At 36.3% G+C, this 12,078-nt stretch overlaps 1 protein-coding gene across 5 annotated transcripts; it reads right to left on the bottom strand.

Annotated features, from left to right (window-relative positions):
* Positions 1–2,220: 2,220 nt before the first annotated feature.
* si:ch211-166e11.5 (sterile alpha motif domain-containing protein 3) lies at positions 2,221–10,634 on the bottom strand. 5 transcript variants are annotated; one of them, XM_053478064.1, is made up of 8 exons: positions 10,593–10,634; positions 9,512–10,462; positions 8,832–8,888; positions 7,884–7,978; positions 5,355–6,418; positions 5,105–5,260; positions 3,018–3,107; positions 2,221–2,934 (listed from the first exon to the last, which is right to left on the bottom strand). In XM_053478064.1, the coding sequence occupies exons 5-8, from the start codon at positions 6,408–6,410 to the stop codon at positions 2,644–2,646; spliced, it is 1,593 nt and encodes a 530-aa protein (XP_053334039.1). In that variant the 5' UTR covers positions 6,411–6,418; positions 7,884–7,978; positions 8,832–8,888; positions 9,512–10,462; positions 10,593–10,634; the 3' UTR covers positions 2,221–2,643. The 5 variants fall into 5 exon arrangements, with proteins under 5 accessions (XP_053334039.1, XP_053334037.1, XP_053334038.1 ...); XM_053478062.1 differs by lacking the exon at positions 7,884–7,978; XM_053478063.1 differs by lacking the exons at positions 7,884–7,978; positions 10,593–10,634 and having other exon boundaries at positions 9,512–10,493.
* Between the last annotated feature and the right edge of the window lie 1,444 nt (positions 10,635–12,078).

Raw genomic sequence — 12,078 nt, 5'->3', positions numbered from 1 at the left:
AGGCGGTTTCTCAACTCCCAGAACAAATGATATAACTAATAAACTAATTAACGGCATTTTCTGAACATGTCGATGTGGGTGTGGTAGAACAGGGAAAACACTAAAATATGCAGGACAAGAGGTCCTTCAGGACCATGGTTAGGAAAACACTGCTTTTGACGAATCTATAGAAGTATAGCCTACACAAATAAATTATCTTATAACTAAAAAAATCTGGAGGAAAAACAAGAAAATTTAGTAAGAAAAGTATTCAAGATTAGAATTGTGACCATAGATCAAAAATAATTTTTTAAAATTGAAATTAGTTTGTAAAATCAAAAATGCAAAATTGTCCTATTCTTCAAGATTGTGATAATATCTTAGATGTGCCTGCAACTTCACTCGCATGGAATTTAATTGCACACTCATAAGAACGTTCTAAAAAATTTACAATGCCATCTGTTGATTTTTAAGATGAATGAATGAATTTCAAAGTCGATTTTTTTTTTAAGGAAATAACTCATCTTACAGACACAATGATACTGTGTAGTAGTGTGTGTGTGTGCACAATTGATATTTAGTTTTTTTTTATAAATACACTATATGGGCAACATTTGTGGACATTCAATCATGACACTAACTTGCTGATTGCTAAGTCTTTCTTCCCACTAATCTCTAATTTTCTGAAAAGACCTTCCCCATGATTTTGGAGCATTGCTGTAGGTGATTTGTCCATCCATCCACAAGACTGTTAGTGAGGTCAGGTATTGATTTAGCATGAGAAGGTTTGGGGAGCAGTCCCAAAGGTGCTAAGTGAGGTTGAGGTCAGGGATGTGTGCTGCCCACTTACTTTCTTGCACTCTAACCTAGATAAGCCATGTCTTTATAGACCTTGACATGTGCCCAGGGGCACTGTTATGCTGGAACATACTGGCCTGTTGGTAACAATGAAAATAGAATTTGCAATGCTACAGCATACAAAAACCTTCTATGCAATCATGGCAAAGATTAAAGGAAAACCCATGCATGGGTGTGATTGACAGGTGTCCACACACTTTTGGCCATATAGTGTATCTACATTTTTTAAGTTTTAACTTTTCTTTGTGCAATATTTTCAGATCACATTGTATTATGGGCTATATAAAGATGTGTATTAAAGACCTTATTTAATAGTGGATCTGTTTTAACCGTATACTTTCTTCTAGTAACTCGCATGGCTTGTAGTAGTTCTCCAACTCCATGAACTACCTAAAGTGGTGCAGTGTTTGAAATAAATGCTACGGTCATACACCCATATGTCCTTTTTATTTTCTTATCTTGTGCATGTTAAACCATACATACACCATTGCATATACTATAGCTTTTTACTGCAGTTCTTTAAAGTCTGCAAGATAGCCTTCTCTTATCTTTTTGGCATGAGTGTATATTTTATATAATCACACTTTTTTTTCTTGTGAAATTCTTTGGCACTTGCTAGCTTTAAATTGGTTTTAACCCTTATGTCCTCCAAATATCTTACAACTTTTGGCATCTAGGTAATTAGCATCCCTATGACTACATTGCACTAGCATGGATAGACTGCCATGTGATTTCAATAATAAACCAAGACCTGCTAATAAACAATTCTGGAACTGTTAGTTACTCTGGGTATTAAACATCCCTTGCCACTGAGGCTAGTACCAGGCATGTGGATACATACTGTTAGACTTTTTTCTTATTTTCTTTAAATTATACATTGTTTTTAGATTAGACTGCAGATTTACTTGAACCATTAATAAGTGGCTTTAGGGCTGGAGCCGCTGGTTTGACATTATGTAATGTAGCCTTTGCTTGTTCACAAACCAGGCTGGTTAACGCTTTACACTTGCTTTAATGCAGTAATGGTCTTAAATCCCTTACACTCTAAAAAATCATTTGTTGGCTCAACTTAAAAAAAAATTATCGTAACAATTTCCACTCAGTTTTCTAAGTTACCAACTTTTTCTATTATTGAGTACGTTCTACATGTCATTTTAAGTCTGGCTAACGCAACTGGTTTAGCGAACCAACGTATTTTATATTTAGTTTTCATTTAGATGTTCTGATAATATTTAGTTGAGAAATTACATTGTTTAAGTTACTCCAAGTTATCTTTTTACATATATTCTACTCACAAATGTCCATGCTAAATTGTTTTGAGTAAGCTATAAAAGTAACTTATCTAATCACATAAATCACACACAGCCATTTCACTTTTGCCAACAGATTAAACAGTATATTGCAAAAAATTCCAAATAATACATTATTTATTAGTATTGTAAACCTATGACATTAATACATCTACAGCATCTATTCCATAAATACTAAATGAGTGGGCCAAAAACAAGAGAGCTTAATACACTACTATAACTCCTCCACCCACAATAACCTCAGTAAAAAAAAAAAAAAAAAAAAGTATATGTAGTATGCAAATTATCTGAACCAGGTGTGTTCAGCCAATCAGAAGTTGGAAGATATGATCTCAGAAGAGTGTGGAATAGGGAAAGACAAAATAAATTGGTATCATTCAGCTCCTAATTGACTGAACACACCTGGTCCAGGTAATCAGCAGTGTGTGTCAAGGTGTCAAGAAACGAACAATATGAAGAGGCGCATCAGAACACTGCAGCCTAATTTACATTTGTTTTACGAGAGCAGTTTACACTTTAGAGACATTACCCTTGGGCTGGCTTTAAGCCCATCAAGTTCCAAGAAAACTTTCTGGAATACTTCAAGAGTGTTCTTTACTTCTTTTGGGTAGCTCAGATTGAGAGCATATATCAGGCCCATCAGTAAGGCACAGGCTCTGGGCACATTAAGGTCTTCTAGGACATCTGTTCCTTCAATGACAATTTTAGCGACGGCTGGGTCAGATATTGCTGCAGCTCTGGTGACCACGATCTTTACCACTTCTTTGGGAAACTGCCCCTTACCATCCTGGAAAGTAGGTCAGAAGGCAACATGTCAGTATTTTGTGTGATATTAAAAGTGTAACACAAAATAATGTGAGATTTACCTACCACATTTTCTCTAAAGAGATCCTCTTCTCTCTCTTTCAGATGCACCATTAGGCAACGGATAGCGGCCTCTCTCCTCATTTCCACTGAACTCTGGAGAATAAAAAAGGAAAAACAAATCTAAAGGGTTAGAATTCACTAGGAGAAGAGACAGATATGTTACATTTATGAGACGTGCAGTGTTCCAATTATTAATTTTTATGATTTTTTAAAAATACAAGAGAACTCAAATGTCATCTGTGTTACTTAATGGTCTGCTTTGTTTGCACCGTGTTAGCAGTAGGATGAGGTCACTGTGACAATGAATGTAACCTCTAATTACAGACTATTATAGATAGTTATGTGAGTTGTGTTCAAGGATTCAACCATTATTGAACAATTGTTATACATAGTGAGCGTTTAGTTATGGACCTAAGCATCACTTTTGTTTTATTTACGATGCGATCTGGAACACGACATATGTGGACAAGTCCTGTAATAATAGTCCTGCATGAATAAATGATTAAAAGCTCACAACCACCTTCTTTAATGTATTTGAGTAAGTTCCTTATAATATACTTCCTAGTAGTCTTCATTATATAAAAAAAAAAAAAAAAAAAAAACTTACAGCTAAATTGACATCCTTAGTAATAATTAAAGATATGTGTAACACTCCAAATCATTACCTCAGGTTTTTCTTTTGTAATGTGACCAATACTTACCTTAATGTTTTCTCAACTTGCAACGTACAAATTACTTATACAGTGGAACCTCGGATTACGAGCGTAATTCGTTGCGGAAGCGGGCTCCTATTCCAAAACACTCGTAAACCAAATTTAATTTTCCCATAGGAAATAATGAAAACTTAAATTATTTGTTCTACAGCCCCCACCAAAAAATACATAAAAATAATTAATACAAAATATAAAGTAAAAATAAAACAAATTAACCTGTACTTTACCTTAAAATTTTTTAAAATAAATCCCGACAGATAAGTGTTCCCGTTTGTGCACGCAGGGTGTGTGTGTGTGTAATGTGCGTGCACACACACACACACACACACACACACACACACACACACTAACGGAGAGACCGTTCTTAAAACCGTTAAAAAAATTAGCAAGGAACATTCCTAGTCACACTCATGTGAGCGCATACTAACAGGATCACTGCTGTAAAGTAAAACAACAACAACAAAAAACAAATTAAACAGCTTCTCACCTTTGAAAACAATCGCGACAGAGAAGAGTTTGTGTGTTTGTTTGGCAACCTGAGAGAAGAGGGGCTCGCTCGCGTTTAAAGGCTTCTTCTTTTAGGTTGCCAAACAAACACACAAACTCTCTGCCTTACACAGACACAAACACACACACTCAAAAACACTGCAAGCACTAAGACCCAGCAGGGGAGACAATAGATCTCGGATATACAGCTCCCCAGTGTGTGTATGTGTGTGTGTGTGTGTGTGTGTGTGTGTGTATTCACCCAGCAGGAGAGACGATTACCTACAATTCCGCTGCAAGAGTGAGAAAAACCGTTGGCTCACTTGTGATGACGTGACGCTCGGTGTCCAAACAAGAAGCGCATGCGTGAAACATGATACTCGGTGCTTGTAAACTAAGACAATGCTTGTTTTTCAAGTCAAAAATTACTAAAAATCGTTGCTTGTCTTGCGGAACACTCGTAAACCGCGTTACTCGTAATCCGACGTTCCACTGTACTCTAAATCTTTTTCTCTTCAGTTACCCTTTACTGTATGTGACCAATAGTTACCTTAATTTATTCTCAACTTACATGTAGCGTGCTAAATATTTACTCTAATAGTTACTGTCCTCAGTTACCAGTTATGTCACAAATACTAGCCTACTTACCTTACCTAACTACCTCAGTGTATTATTGACTTAAGTGTGACGTGCTAAGTACTACTTTTTTCTTAGAAGTGTAAAAACATTTTGACTGTGTGTGTTTTTCATTTAAGATTTTAACTAAATTATTCACTCTTCAGTAAAGGACAGCCAACAATGCTCCTGAGATAATGAATTAATCATGATTAGATAACCTTACAAAAACATTAAAACTGAAATATCAATTAAGTTAAATTTCTTTATTCATACCCCTTGAATCATGTCCCTTATGCGCTGGATCTTCATTTTTATAGCCCCTCCTCTTGATGATACCATGGACATTATTTTCGGGCAATACTGGTCCAGTTTTGACATGAACGTGGTTTCCAGATTGACAGTAGTGATCCTTTGGAATTCGTCATTTATCTGTATATTACAAGAAACAATTAAACAGCACAATTTTTTATATAAAACACAATGTCTTAAATAGCACAAGCTATCCTTAATTATTAAAAATTACCTGTGCTGCATCAAAAAGTGCAGGCCATCTGTTTCTGAAGTCAGTGACAGGTGGTGCCAGATTGACAACTTCTTGTCTGCGAAAAGAGAATGTTTTTGCCATTTTTTTACCGATGATCCGGCAGTTGTTCCTCTTCTTTACTTCATCGAGCAGTTGTAATCTTTCCGTTTCCAAACTTTCTTCTGTTTCTCCAGGTGGGAAAGGTGGCAAGTAGTTCACCTCAGCCTTTCTAGGCTTTTTGACATTCTTTGAAGGTGTCCTCTCATGTGCTTGTTTTCTTTTGAGAGAGTTCACATCAAGCTCAGGGCACCCAAGCCCTCTGAGTTTACTTCTATAATTGCCCATTTTATATTTCAGTCTTTGTTGCCATCCATAAAACCCATTATAGGATCCTGGTTCTTTTAGGCATGGATGTTCTTGAACAAGAGCTTCAGCAACATCAGACAACTGTGCACTTGTTGGGTAGGCAACATACTGAAAAATTGTTTCAGCCAGTTTCTCAAGGATGTCTGAAAGAACTGCAGTAAAGTTCAGTTTAGTTCCATCCTTTTTGAAAGTTTCATTTGCTGAAGCAAGTAAAAGCTCTGTTTCATAGGCAAAGCGAGGAACAGGAAAATTAGTAGGCCAGCGCTGTAAACGTTGATTTATATGTTCAGGTGATGACAGAATTACTATATCCTGAGATCCAGATGAGCTACTGCTGCCACAGGGCCTGCTCAGTTTCTCTACGGACGCTGAAATGTTACCCGAGGTCTCTGATGCACAGTCAAATGAGCTGTCGACATCACTAAATGTCAGAGTAACTGAGGGAGGTTCAACAATCTGAACCACCTTGATTGTGTCCTTGTCTTTGATGTCGCTTGTTGACGTCAGAGAAAAATATTCCTCTCCAAAGTCTACATCCTTATAATGCAAAGTAAAGTTTCCATCAAGCTCAAAAGTCTCTCTCACAATACATTCAAGTTCATCCACTGTTTCAGGGATTCCATGTGGTAAATCCAGTTTTCGAATGTCATGGTCCTTAAGTATGATCCGAAGTTTAGCAGGATGAGACATCGATGTGTCTGTATAAAAGGAAAAAAAAACTAACTTTAGTTTGACTTACAGCAGAATATACCTCCAACCATACCCTGGACATAAACATAAATACCACACTAGATTATCACCACTAGCGATTGGCCACTTCTGCAGGGAAGAGCAGTAGAGCAAGATGTACTAGTAAATGTCTTATTTTTTATTAAATATCACTGATCCACAACATCACTATTTAACTATAAAACTAAATAAACTTTTTTTTTTTTATCTCAAAGCACCCATTTCCTTTACAAAACTTTAACTGCAAATATGAAAAGGCTGCAGAAGCAGATTTCTAATTATGCCAACAAATGGCAAGGTGTAATGGCTTCTGTGCCCTCTATGGTAAATAGATGTAGTGCTTTAGGGTTACCATACGCTTCCCTGCAACAGTGTATGCTGCCAATGGGATAATATCAGAAAAATCACTTCTTGTGTTTTTAAGCTCAAAACTTCTAAGATGTTCAGAATACCATGAATTCAAACATTTCACAATGAAGCCAACTTTTCCATTTATTACAACAATCTGAATTAGTTCTACATAATCTGGCAGACCACCTGTTGATCCATGTGCCAGGATCATTCCAGTGGAGTAACTGGTGCCACTACATAACACATTGTTTGCCATGTGCACAACTGACTCACTGGGAAACTTATTTTTCACTGCTTTTCTAATGTCTTCCCTCAGCACAGTCAAATTCACTGTCAATAGCTTTCTTGCCTGTAGAGAAGGCTGGGCTTTTTGATTTCCATGTAGATGATTAACTGATGCTTTACCGTTAGGGACAATAAAATATTTCGAAAACTGTGAGTATGTCTCACCACACGCTTAAAAAAGCTGTGTTTAGCTTCAAAGCGCATAGTGCTCTAGGAAATGATGTTTTGGAATAAGTCTTTCCTGAAGAAAAGCTTCCTGGAATCTGTGCCGATGCTCAGAAATCTTGCTGTCAAGAAAACAGATAGTTGAATCTGTATGAACAGACGAAAGAACAAGTTCAACTATATCCTTCAGATTCAGAAGGACCAGCCATGTTGGTTCATTCTCTATTATTCTTTCTCCTACAAGGAGGAAGCGAAGCAAAACCCAGTTTTCATGCGCATTCCCCCCAACTGTTTTCTTTGTCACAAAATTCAATGGAACTGGTCCGTGAGGCATCAGTTTTATCGGCCCATCTGTATGTAAACTCTTTAATTGACTTATTCAGTTCATCCAGAGTAAAATATTTTTCCTTTATTAAAAGGTACTTAGACAAAGTGCTAACTCCAAAGGTACAATACCTTCAAAGAGGTCATGTAGCAAATGTGGATAGCCAGATAGAAAAACTAAAACATTTCGATGTTTTGTCAGAGGGCAAAGTTTTTTTACTCCATAACAGTGAGATTCACTTTTCGCTGCCTTAACATGTGTTCCTCTTCTGTCCTCGGACTAAATGTTTCACTTCTAACTTTACTTACTTGGATTTGTGTTCGTTCTCCAAGACAGAACCTGCAGACATGTGTACTAGAGAAACTCTCCACAAACCCTCCAAGTGAGTGTGCACCAAGGTTGTCTGCAACAACACAAAACACAGTATTTTTTACCCGAATCCCGAATGAAGGAATGTATAGTCCTTTTTTTTCTAGGCTGGCAAGATCTTTTAGCAGTGGTTCAAACAAAGCACTGTAACCAAACTGTTTTATATCATCAGATTTGCACAGAATGGCTAGGTAGATTGATGTCAATTAGGATCGAAGCAATGGTGGTACATTAGCTAAAACTCAATACACTGCCGTAATTTTGTGCTTTTTTCTTGCCAAGTGGATTACACACTTCGAAGTCATCCACATACAAAATGAGAGAAATGGCTGAACCCTCTACTGATAATTTATTGTTTTTACAATGAGTGCCATGATGAAATGACTTGTATTGTGTTTCAGAGCCATCTGTTTTAGAGGTCTGACTGAGCAAATAACACCTCATGCAGGGACTTTAAAATCAGTACATATTCCCTAGCAAATACTCAGTAGGTTCCACTAAATAAAAATGCTCCTTGAAATATTGGCTTCTTTTGGAAGAGGTAGAAAGAGGACTGTAATTGGGTTGAACTGACAGAGGTCTGCCACCATATCTGAAATGATTAATCAACTTCACAATTATGCTTCTTTAGGCTTAACTGTAAAATATCTTTTAGGATAAGACCTGAAGCAGATGAAGAAATGAATTGTAATTCTTCAACTAACTCATCAATACACCTGTGAGGAACATTGTATATTCTTTCCAATTTTAGCAGTAGATGGGCTAAATTTTGTTCAATTAAATTAGGCAATTCAGCAATTTCTTTATCCTCTGCATTCACTACACACGCTGCACTTACATTATGTTCCTCAAGAGGATCATCTCCTGTGTTTAAAGGATTCACATACCTCTGTAACACCTCAGGCTTGAAGTCATCCAATGAGTAGGGAGTGCGTTTTCGATTCCTATGAGAAGCATATGTTCAATGAACGCTTTAAAATGACAGTTTTTAAAAACACAAGCAACAGTTTCCTTTTTTTTTTTTAAATGATAGCTAAGATGCTTTAAATATTCAGTTTGAGTGGAGAATGTGCATAAAGAGCAACAAAGACATTTAAAAGCTAAGACTTCTGAACCTGTCACTGTATCACTGGATGAATGGCTTCTTGACAAATAGGTTCGCAGACTGCTCCATGTTTTAAATGAGCAGTAACATTCCCAGTATGGACAAGGCATTAACACTCCTCCATGGCCATGTCTATAATGCTTTAAGAGCTCATTCTTCCTTGGTGTTTCCAAATTGCACATTTTACAAGTCCAAGTCATTTTCAATTTTGTGTAACTTGCTAATGCAAAAGCTTTACTTAAAAAGCTTAAAATGCTACAATCCCACGTTTCTTATTATGCCTAATACTACTGAATGTAACTGAAGCAAGTCGTGTCTGGACACAGGTAATGTTTTTTGTTTTTGTTTTTACCTCAGGCACATCTTACACTTAGAACATCAATAAATCAATATATTTGATTAAATAGTCTTTAGTTGGGCAGAAACATCATCTGTTTTGACTCCAGTACGAAGTTAACTTACCGAACACCACCTTGTCTTGTGGAAACGCACATGTACTCCGACACAACGGTCACAGGTGCATCCTGGAAAAAAAAAAAAAAACTACGGGCTTTCCCTTTGCTTTCTGCTAGTGATGGATTTATGGCTCTTTGAGGGGATTCGGATCTTGGCGATCCATTCCTTTCAAAGAGCCGCTTTTGGCTCTTTTTAAATATTTAGTCAGTTTTAAGAAGCCAGCTTGAGGGCATCTCAGTTTATCCTGGAAATAATCATTGGAAGGAATGTGAGATTTGTAGTCAAATAGTTAAAACTCAGATATCACACACCAATAGCTGAGTTTGAATTATTCTGAAATATTGATTTTTTACCTCATTTGTCATGTGTGGACTATATTTCGTAGGGTTGCACAACATTTTTTCCACTGTAGTACTTACGTGAAAGATGCGTGCACAACTATAATCATGCTGTTAAGCAGTAGCACCCCTGCGCTGGCAAGCGTTTTCAAAAGTGTGGGGGATGAATGTGGTTTGTTTGTTAACAATAAAAATGATAAATACAATGACAGAAGGGTACAAAAGGTATTAACATACAAGATATAAAAAGCTTTCAATTTAAATGAGTGATAGTGATGCTAAAAACAACCTCAGAACACACTTGCTAGACTTGCTAACGATTTAGAATCAGAAATGCTTTAATAATCTCGGAGAAATTATTTTGTTACTCCAAATATACAGACAACATTTCATACAAACAACATACTGTATATTCAGAACAAAAATATAAACAGCTATGTACATATATAAATGCAACCAACAACAACAACTGACCAAATAATATATTATCAACTATATCTCTCATTTATAAGAACCAAAAGAGCTCTTTCTGCTCTCCTTACAAGAGACAAACTGCTCAGCAACCCTTTTTCTGTTTACCCTGTCCAGCTTGTCTTTATGTACATGGCACACAGCAACACTGTTAAGGCGAGTTTGGGTCAGTGAATATTGAAAAGTAATACAATGAAATAAATGCAAACACCATCTAATGGTAATAGTTGTTGTTTAATGTCAACATTTTTCAACTTAAATCTCTCAACTTCACTTACAGGATTTCTCTTGGAAAAGGTGTCAATCTTCTCCTGCCTCTTTCTTTTCTGCATCTTAATGATACAGCGTGACAAAAGGACAGTGGTAAGCTTGATAGTGGCATGGGTCTGACAGGACTGATACTGCTACATTTTGCTTACTTGCAGATAAGCAAGTAAGCAATGAAGATATAAAACAAAACAAAAAAAGTCCTCACAAAAAGCTTTTTCTAAATAATAATAATAATATAAACAAAAGTATAATAATATAAATAATTTAACAATTTACTGTTTTTAAACATTATATACACATTAAAATAATATTCTTCCATAGTCAACAGGTATGCAAACTGACATTATTTCTCACTTTTTCCTCCTCAACAGATACAATCAAACACAACAGGCAAGTCAGCTAATGAACAAACAATGCTCAAAATATCAAAATCAATTGCATTTGCAATAAACCCATAAATACATTGCTTAACACTGTCAATTTGTCCCTCCTCATCAATTTCCTGCCTTCTTCATCGCAGTTACTTTATGCATTGCATGACACACACATAACCGAATTTAGCTCAGTTAGCTACTGAACACTATCCCAATTAGCAATTGCCATTCGTCTAAAAAACGAAATATAATACAGAAAACATTCGACATGTCAACAAAACATAAACAGAACATCTTCCCAAACATATATCAAGCTTATTTAAAAACCTCAAAAGCATAAACATTTAAAGTACCTGGAAAACGGAGATGTAAATAATCATAACAACCATAAGTTCCCGCCTCCTCTGCACGAGCTGGCCGATAAATCTAACACACCAAGAGAGGCGGGACTTAAGGCAGAACAGCCAATCATCAGCCGGTGTCATGTTTGAGAGGGAGGAGAGAGGAGAGCTAAAGCGAGTGTAGACACAGAGCGGCCAGAGAAACGGAGGAGCGAATGCGAAGGCGTTTGATCAAAACTGCGGGAAAAAAATGTAGAAAAAGTGTGGGTGTTGAACCTTCTAACCGGGAAAAGTGTGGGTGTTAAAACATTTAATACCAATTCACGTATTCTGTGACAACAATATTATGCATGGTATGGTGATATAACTATTACCTGCCATGAATAAAACGCTGTAAACTTACCAGATAATGTAACCGACGTCAGGAAAAGATGCTGCTTCTTCTGGTGGGCACTTCAAACATTGAGGAGGTCGATTCAAATTCACTTTTACATGTTGCACACTTGATATTTTTTGTTGTTGAGCGGTGACAAAAGTATTTGTTCAAAATACTCAAATATATAAGTGAAGGGGATGTTTTTTATTTTTATGATGCATTAACTTTTTTTAAATAAGTTGTCAATAAGTTGTGGTGCAGTTGTAGAAAACTCAATTTTGTTATGTTGAAAAATGCTTTTATGCTAAGTTCTACCAACAAACACCATGAATTATTTTTTAGAGTATAGAAGCTATGGATAGACATCATCAAGTGTCTTGGTATGCATCATTTTAATACAGTA

This window comes from Clarias gariepinus, chromosome 19 (assembly GCF_024256425.1).
Source record: "Clarias gariepinus isolate MV-2021 ecotype Netherlands chromosome 19, CGAR_prim_01v2, whole genome shotgun sequence".
Taxonomy (NCBI): Eukaryota; Metazoa; Chordata; class Actinopteri; order Siluriformes; family Clariidae; genus Clarias; species Clarias gariepinus.
The sequence above is the reverse complement of the archived record's forward strand: the minus strand, read 5'-3'. Positions and strand labels throughout refer to the sequence as shown.